This window comes from Arachis hypogaea, chromosome 16, assembly GCF_003086295.3.
Source record: "Arachis hypogaea cultivar Tifrunner chromosome 16, arahy.Tifrunner.gnm2.J5K5, whole genome shotgun sequence".
Lineage (NCBI taxonomy): Eukaryota > Viridiplantae > Streptophyta > Magnoliopsida > Fabales > Fabaceae > Arachis > Arachis hypogaea.
The window spans coordinates 141983803-141993813 of record NC_092051.1 but is presented as its reverse complement, the minus strand read 5'-3'; the positions used below and the strand labels follow the sequence as shown (position 1 = coordinate 141993813).

Genomic DNA, 10011 nt, shown 5'->3' with positions numbered 1-10011 from the left:
TTTTATGGTATCTTTTAATTTAGCAAGTTAGCGATTTTTTTTCTTAAAGATATTAAATTTATTCATTAAAAAATGAGTAAATATTTGTCTAAGTTATAGGACAATAAAAAAAGATAGAATTTGTTTGGTAGACACTAAATTGCCTCAATACATTAATAATACTATTGAAAGGAAAAAGCAATAAAGATAAGAGAGAGAATAGAAAAGATAAAGTAAAAAGTGGGTCAAAGAAAATTGACCGATGGATTTAGTTTTTCACTAATTAATCTCAACAAAGCAGTGTAAATTTTTATTAGATTTGAGCTCTGATTCTCGAATATTAATTTATTTTTTGCCTTCTAAATATTCTAACAAAAACATGCTAAAATATCTACCTTTCTCCCACCTTTATGTCTACCTTACAATGCTGACAGTGACACTTTTCACCATTGACGGAAGCTTGTGAAGTTGTGGTTGATGATGTTTGCATTGAATGGACTCTGCTCCCAGAAGATCCTCGATTCAGAGCATTGGGTAAGGCAGTAATTAATGGTTTCTTCCTCCATTTGACATCTTGGGCAGTTGGGGCTTGTGAAAGGGAATCGCCGGTGAAGAAGAGATATGACCGGTATCCGTTTGTGAAAGTATTTTCAAATAAAAATGTAGACTTTGTGAAGAAGTCTTCACTTTCAGAGATCTTTACAAACTGAGGTAATTGGATTCTCTCCAAGTTCTATTTCTGGCTTTGCATAAAAAAATTAGTATGCTATCTGATAGCCCGAAGCCACATCATACGATTTGAATTTGTTGAGGGACCATTGCAGAACATCTTCCCCTTCTACTGGCTTAATTGATTGGATTCTGCTTCTAACTTCAGATGGAAAGATTTTATTTAATATGTCCTATTTCCATTTTCTGTTTTATGTCAATAAGTCCCTAGTCCATATATGTTGACCAGGATTAGAATGTGAGATCATTTCAAGAGCAATGCTCATTAGATATGGAGGAGGTAGCCAAGGGTCAGCAATTATTTGGATTGTAGAGCTGGAACCTACTTTTCAATTGAGGCCTTTCTCAACAACTTTTTTGTCCTCCAACATATTCCGACATCCCCACGAAGGTGAGTTTTTTGATTCAGCATTCATTGAGTTATCATATCTATAGTACTTCTCCCTATATATCTGAGCTAGAATAGATTGAAATTTTGTTGTGATTTGCCAAAATTGCTTGTCTAGTAAAGTTAGATTTTGAGCTCTAAGATCTTTAAAATCAAGACCTCCTTCCCTTTTTGGCCATGTCATTTGGTTCCAGCTAATCCAGGCCATATGCCTTTCATTACCTCTCTGACCCCACCAGAAATTTGTCAAAATAATGTGAATTTCAGACAGTAAAGTGTCCGATAATTTAAAGAAAGAGAGTGTGTAAACTAGCACTGTCTTACCAACTGCTCTTAATAAAATCTGCTTGCCTTCTGTTGATAATAAATTTTGCTGCCATCCGTTAACCTTCTTCCTTAACTTCTTCTTAATTTCATTAAAGGTTTCTCTTTTAAACTTGTGAATAAAAGAAAGAAGTTCCAAATATTTGTCCTGAGCTCCAATATGGTGGATATTTAGTTTGCCTGCCACAAGAATTCGAATGGAGGAAGGAGTGTTATTACTAAAAAAATACTGTTGATTTATCCAAATTGATCTATTGACCACTAAATCTTTTATATGAGTTCAGCAAAGCTAAGAATGTTGTCATAATTATCCTCTGAAATTTTACAAAAAAGAATGGAATAACAAATTAGTGATTAATTTATCGAAGATCTAAATTTTAATTATGTATTTATTGTTGGCCAATAAATTTAACTTAATATATAGATAAAATATTATTCAAACTTCCAACTATTATTTAAACGAATAAATAAGCTGACTATTCGATCGAGCTAAGTTAGTTTTTAATTTCCTTTTTTTTTGTCATACAACACACACATATTTCTCACACACACTAACCTAGCACCTTCACTAGGATTGGATCCTGGTGTGGCTTCATTTGAGGCAAACATCTTTGCCATTACATCACATGTCTTAACCACATTTTTCGATTTCCTTATCTATTGCAATCATGGTCACTTTTTTTTTTTTTTTGGGTATTTTGCAATCATGGTCCCTTGATAAACCGTTCTGAGGCTGCGCCCATAGGAGGCCCATGAGAGCCTTTCGGGCTTGCACGAAACAAATTCTTATCAGGGGCCCCAAATTTCCTTGTATCTCAAAAGAAACAAATAAATGATGACGAGAAAACTACCGTCAATTAAACCAAAATTACTCTCAAGGTTGCAAAAGAATAATGAAGCGGAGTCCAAAAAAATGTTATCTACTTGTTTGAATTGTTAAAATTCGAAAGAGTTTTGTTAGTAACTATTTTAACAACATTTTATAAGAGTTTAAAAGTAAATAGCTTTTATTAAAAATATAAATTTTTAGAAGCAAAATGAACAAAATTCTTAAGGACCTATTTGTTCTTCGAACTTTATTTGCAAAATGACGTCAAGGACTTATATGTCCTTCGAACTTTATTCTCCTTCCAGCGTGGCACCGTAACGGACACCTGGACACTGTTTCAGCCACGTCAGTCAGTTCCGTTTGGTGTATGAGAGACAAATAGATGGAAGGACTAAATTGTCCTCCGTTTGTTAAAGTCAGGGACTTTTTTGTATTTAAATTTTGTCAGGGATGTATTTGTCAAAAATTTAAAAAGTCAGGGACCTATCTATCTTTTTTCCCAAAAAAAAATAGATTATGCTAGATGAACAATAGAGAAGCAAATAACATGAACAACGATATGCATTTTAGGCCTAATAACCATAAAAAAAAAAACTTAACCCACATAAAATCTTAGCCCCTTTTTTTACAGCAGCCTCCCAAATGCATACTCATCTTCTCCGTCGTGCCGTCGCATCTCCACTGTATCGTTGACTCTTTTTCTCCGTTGTGCCATCGCCATCTCATTTCCACCTCAGCGCTGCCTTCACTGTGACGCCGCTCACTATTGCCGGCACGAAGCTTTTCAGTACTACATTCATCCACCGTCACCGCAACAAAGCCACCTTCTCGTCGCGTCTTCTCCTCTTCCAACAAGACGCAAGTACCCACGCCGTCGCTGCCCCTCAAGAGCTCCGTTCTATGCATCCTCCCCAACGCCGCGTTTCTATCTAGCATGGTCGCTGTCACAACCTTGAACTAGCGCCGATCGTCCTCCTTGCTGCTGCAAAAGAAGAAATTGGGGGTAGCAGTGAAAGACAAGAGCAAGAAGGGTGCATGGGTGTTCTTGAAGCCTCTCACCTAGGATCTATGGATGACCACTGGTTATTCGTTCGTGTTCTCTGGATTCGTGGTGTGGGTTCTTGAGTACCGCTTCAACAAAGATTTTCGTGGCCTTCCTTCTCACCAGGTCAGCACCAGTTTGTGGTTTTCCTTCTCCACCATGGTCTTTGCTCATCGTATGCATGCATCCTCCACTACTCTTCATTATCCACTTCTTATTACATATTAAATATTAAACATGCTAATCAAATGGTTTTTTTATTTAAATAAGTATAAGAAAATGATTAATTTTCAGAATATAAATGGATAGAAATTTGTAATAAAATCTGCATGGCCATCTCACGGACAGCATAAATAAAATAGAATTACACTCCATTTTAAGAAAGACGTCAACGAAATGGAGCCTTTAATTCACATGCATCAACCCTGTCAACTTCATTTCGTTGGCGCCTGTCCTGGTGTAATTCCATTTCGTGTATGCTGTCCTTGAATTAGTCACGCACATTTTGTTCCAACTTTCGATCTATGCGTATTCTAGGAATTAATAATTTTTTAAAACTTATTTAAATAAAAATGCCCTAATTAAATGAGGTTATAGATAGACTAATTTGAGTCAATTGGAGGGAGAAGAAATTGGAGATTTTTTTTTAGTGGTGTTTAATAGTGAACATCCACATCTTAAAAAAACAATCATCTTTGTATATAGTAAAATAAAGGGATAAGTATTGTTTTAGTTCCTAATGTTGAGGGTCAGAATCGAAACCGTCCCCGACGTAATTTTTTATTTAGAATCATCCTTAAAATTTTTTTCGTATTAAAATCGTTCTTTTTAATAAATTTTTTATTTAATTACTAAATTATCCCTATTAATAAAAAAATTATAAAATTAAAAAAAAAAAAGAAAACACACGAGGGGTGAGGGGAGAAGGAAAAAGGGGAAGGGCGCAAAGGAGTGGGGGAAGGAACATGGGAAAGGGAGAGGGAGAGGGAGAGGGGGAGGGAGAGGGTGAAAGGGGAGGGGGGACGGCGCCGGCGAAGGGGGAGCTTTCTGCTTCTGCTTGAGCTTTTGCTTCTGCTTCTGTGACTGCTGCGTCGCCGGGAAGGGGAGCCCGACGTGAGGAGGGCAGCGCGCCAAGGAGAGAGACGGATTTGAGGCTGAGCTGGGTTCCTACCACTGCCGATCTGCCCAGCCGCCGTCGCTCCGTTGCCCACGAGCTGCCGGTGGTTCTGCTTCGGCTTCTGCATATGCTTCTTCTTCTGCATCTGCTTCTGCTTGAGCTTCTGCTTGAGTTTCTGCTTCTGCTTCTGCTTTTACTTTAATTTTGATTTTGATTTGTTGTTTTCTGATTTTATTGTTGTTGTGTGTTGATTTTGTTGTTGAATTTGTTGAATTTGTGTTGATTTATTGAATTTCTGATTCCCTGATTTGTTGAATTTGTGTTGATTTCATTGATGTTGTTATTTTTTGTGGTGGAGGTGCTGGTGGTGGTGGTGGTGGTGGATGGTATTTTTGTCCGAAAAAAGTTAAAAGGACGATTTTAATATGAAAAAAAATGTTAAGGATGATTCTAAATAAAAAATTACGTTGGGAACGATTTCGATTCTGACCCTCAACGTTAGGGACCAAAACAATACTTATTCCTAAAATAAACATTTTGTGTGGATGCAAAATTAAGTAAATCAAGTAAAATATCAATTGTATATCCAAATAAACATCCACTTTAGAATGAAAAGAACTATGAGTATACATAGTAAAATGAACATTCGATTTAGTTAATAAAAAAAAAGTAACAAAACAGCAGGTGTAGGGACAATGGGGTCGGGACATAGCGGCCACGGTGGCACAAGATTGCGAAAGAGCAATTGCAGTAAAAATAAAAAAAAATGATTCAAAATTATAACTAAATCTAATTAATTTAAAATTTAATTTTTAAAATTAAAATTAACTTTTCTTTTATTATGATTAATTTTAATTAATTCATAATTTAATTTTTAAAATTAAAATTAACTTTCTTTCTTTTGACCTATTGTTACGTTGTTTAGAAAAAGTGTTATTTTTTTATATTTTCTCAAAAAAATAAAAATATTTGACAACAAAAAAATACTCATAATTTATTTTATTTAATTTTTATTAATTATTGATAATTAATGAAATAATTAATGAAAATTAAATAAGATAGATTTTGGTTGTTGTTTTTTTTGTCTTTGTAATATTATTAAAAAAATGTAAAAATATAAAATATCATGATTCATACATGCATGTTCTGTTAATCTGTGTGCAGAGTCTATTTAATATAACTACAAATGATATGATATTTATTTCTACATGAATATTGCAAAAATAGATAAAAGATTAAAATATTGATATTTTAATCAATTGTTGACAAAAAAAAATAATCTTCTAGAATTTCTTTAACAATAAATGTATATAAATTTGCTTTATCTATAAAATCCTTCCTTTCTTTCCATATTCTTCACAAATAAAATCCAAATTGTAATAAAATAATGGAACTAAGATTAATAATGGACTAATCCCATCACATTATTCTATAAAATTCTGAGTTTTTGTTTTTGAGATGTGAACTCGTCGTCATATCCAAATAACAGAGTTCATATTAATTCCCCTGGTTTCAGATCCATTTCACTCACGAATGTTACGTGAATCCAAACAGAGCCTTAGTAATCCGAAAAAAAACTCCGGAAAGAAGTACCATCTTCTTCTTCTTCTTGTCCGTACAGCAACCACGGCATTGGAGGTGGTTGATACATCCATGCATCCTCGGAGTCCACAAACACAAACTCCTTCCGGTACTCGTCGCCGGTTTCGAGCCTCGGAAGCTCAATAATCTCCGTCAGCTCGAAAGTCAACGAGGACGAGGACGGGGACGAAGAAGGTATTAATAACTCAAACTTGTCCATGTGAGCTGCCTTCGCCGCGGCAGCCTGGACGTCGCGAGGCGCCAAGGATGCCGGGCGAGGAAGGCAGTTTTCAAGGTCAGGAAAATTGAGAATGGCGGAATTTCCTTTGATGCTTAGTGCGGCCACGTCGTGAGCCCTGGCCGCCATCTCTGGTGTCGGAAATGTGCCCAGCCATATGCGCGATTTCTTGCGCGGCTCCCGGATTTCCGACACCCATTTCCCCCAGTTCCGCATCCGTACCCCTCGGTACACCGGGTGCTTGTTGTTTGAGTACGTTTTGCCCTTTAATTTCGTTGAAGACGATTGTTTTAGTGGTTGTGGCGGCGGCGGTGATGGTGAGAAAGAAAATGATAACGAGTTTGAGGTGCTTTCAAGCTCCGAAATGGAAGCATTCATATTGTATTTAATTGGAAGGTGCTTTTTTATTCTCAATGGATTGGGAAGAAATTAAGGTTAGGGAAATTAATTCAGAGAACTAGCTAAGTAGTGTGTACGTGCGATGATGAATATGTGGATATAGTTGATGAGCTTTATGCTTCGCAATGCCCATGATATCATCATATATATATACAGGGACCTTGCTAGCAAGGAAATGAATTATTAAGCACTCAGCATAGAAATATGGAATCATTCCATATTTGTATTTATAATAAAAATATGAATAATAGAACAAAAATATAGTGGTGGTTATACATTAATATATAGTTAATTTTTCGTCTTTTTATAAAACGTTTATATAATTATTTTAGTGATTAAATATTTTGCTAAAAGATTTATGTGTAAGAATTATAATTAAAATATACAAATATATTGTATTTGATCTCTAGTATTTATAATAATAAGAAATATAAATATTAAGATTAAGTAAGAGCATAAATATTTATGGAGGCATTTTAATTGATACAAATATTTTTGAAGCGGTCCTAATCGAAAATTTATTAATATAGGAGATATTTTATTTTTATTTAAAAACTTTGAATTTAAGAAATAAAATATGAAAGAATTTCTCACATATTTTCCCCCCTTTTTTTTCCGGTATCTCTGTCAAACATTAGGCTAAGGTATATTGAAAGGGAGCCACTTAGATAAAGATGTTTAAAATATCTTTTTTTAAAGATGTTTTTAAGTAATTAAAATTCAATACATATAATTGATTAAATTATGTTATTTTTATTAAAATTAGATCAAGATAAATTGATTTAGCAAAAAAAATCGATAAATTATATCTTGAATCGGTCTAAATTAATATTCTTTTATAAAAAAAAAATTATAATATTTCTATTATAAAAAATGACTAAAATATTCTTTTATATATATATATATATATTGAGAATCCTAAATTTTAACTTTTTTTGTCGTTATAGAGTTAGAATTTAGGGTTTTTAAAATTAAAAAAAATATATAATAAAAATATTTTAGTAATTTTTTATAATAAGATTATTGTAGTCATTTTCTATAAAAAAAATATTAATTTAAATCAGTTCAAGATTTGGTTTACTGATATTTTTTACCAAATTAATTTGTCTGATCTAATTTTAACAAAAATAATATAGTTTAATTAATTATATGTATTAAATTTTAGTTAATAACAAATATCTTTAAAAAAAAAGACATTTTAAGCATCTTTATCATCTCCCATATTGAAATTCCAATTTGCATTCTCTCGGTTGTCATTTAACATATCATTTATGTACTTTTTTCCTTGTATTATTAAGGGTATTGTCATTTGTACTTCAAATTTGACATTATTATTAGACGTATTAGTAGGTTTTTAAGCGGCCTTTTTTTTTTTTTTTTTTACTTCTGTTACTAATATTTTAGTTGAAATTGTTGTTGTTGTTTGCTAGCTTAAGTCTTTAATAATTGTGACTAATTTTTGTTTTGATATTTGTACAAGGTTGCCAAAAAGTTGTGATGTAGAATAATTTGATCTGAAGATTTTAATTGAGTTTCCAAGTTCGAAGTGAAAGGTGACTAAGATTGAACAAACTAACTATCTCTCTGCATCTACCCATCATGATCCATGTGCTATCGTCATTCAATAATTCTGTTCTAACTTCGAATGCGTCCATCCATACTTGACTCTTAACCAATTACTTAAATTGAGGAGAAATACTTCATTTCTTTTGGGAATGCGGTCCTCAATAACTCGCTATATATAACACCCATGCATCCCTCGTAATAATAAATTGATTGAAGAACCTCCACCTTCGGTAGTAGGGGGTGGAAGTGGACCAGAATATCCTATGAAATTTATTATTCAGCTCGTTTTAAGTTAGGTTCCATTTATTTTATTAAATAGGTTAAATTTAATTTTTTTATAAAATTTATTAGTTAAAAATGTCAGATTATAGTCTTTAAAAATTTATAAAATTCATTGAATTGGCTTATTAATTTATTTTTTTAAATATTTTAATTTGGACTATTAATTATTCACTTGTAATAAATTCAAAACAAAACTAAAAAAATCAATAGTTAAAATTAGTTAAGAGACTGTAACCTTTTTTTTAAAAAAGAGTTTATATTTATAGATCATAAGTAAAGTTATGATATACGATTAACGATTCATATATAAATAATAATGAATTGTGGTTTAAAATTATGAATTATAAAATCTAGAATATATCTAATGTTAATTTAGATTTTTTAAAGTTTATTATTTTGAATAATAATTCACAAAATAGGTTTATTGTAACTTGTAAGTTTATTATCGGGTTTTTAAACAGGTGGAACTCAAACTTAAAAAAAGTTCATGAAAAATAATATGTCTAAATCTGATCATAAAGTAAGGCTCATCTAAACCAAAGTTTAATTTGACTCGATCTATTTTCACCCCCTACTCAAAAATTATTAGATCTTTTCAAATTTTTATATTAATTATGTTATGTATATATAAAAAATTAATTGCTAAATTAGTCACCTTAATGACATACATATGAAAAGGTACTCTAAAAGGGAAAATTACCTCATACTTGTAAAGATACCTAGACTATCATACTTATAATTTTAAGCAATACGAAACATTAACTTCATATTCAATGCATGTTTTCAGTTAAATTAACTATAAAATAAGGAATATGTAGTAATGATAAAGACTCTCCTAATACGCATACAATTTGACGTTCAATAAACATGTATAGAGTAATTTCTTTCATGATATTCTCCGTCCTATGTTATTATATATCTATTTTGAAGAGTAAATTATTACTTTTATTATGAAAGATTTGAAATCCTAACAATTTTAATTATAAAAAATAAAATAATTTATTATTCTTAAAAAATTCAGTTAATTTGACAAAATTATATAAAAAAGATGAATAATTAAGTATTTTTATCGAACATTTTTAAACCAATCAAATCTTTAACGAATATCGAGTTTTTTTTATATCTTTTGTTACTTACTAGAATTGCCAAATATTTTAAACAATAGATTTGAAGTGGTTGATACATTTTTTTTACTATTGATTTTGAGATCAAATCTTAATATGAGAAAATTAGTACTTGAAAATAAAGTCATATACCCCGGTAATTTAAAATCTCAAATATTTGAATAAAATTATCTCTAACGAAGAATATCCAAAATATTATTTTATAAAAGAAAAAAGACTGCTCTTTAGTAATTAATAATATATGACAAGACCAACTAAGACATGCATGTGAGTGCTTTTAAAACCTAGATTATAAGAGCCAGCAATGATTTAGGTATTTGGACCCTCTTTGATATCTTCCCTTTTGTAATTCCAAATATATATTATTTGCCACTCCTAATAGGGGCAATGATCTCTTTATATGTTTGTTTCCT

General features: G+C 31.6%; 1 protein-coding gene across 1 annotated transcript; it reads right to left on the bottom strand.

Moving 5' to 3' along the window:
• Nucleotides 1–5724: 5724 nt before the first annotated feature.
• Nucleotides 5725–6765, bottom strand: LOC112755421 (ethylene-responsive transcription factor TINY-like). The gene has a single exon (XM_025803502.3). It carries the CDS (start codon nt 6603–6605, stop codon nt 5967–5969), a length of 639 nt encoding a protein of 212 aa, XP_025659287.1. The 5' UTR covers nt 6606–6765; the 3' UTR covers nt 5725–5966.
• Nucleotides 6766–10011: the final 3246 nt, after the last annotated feature.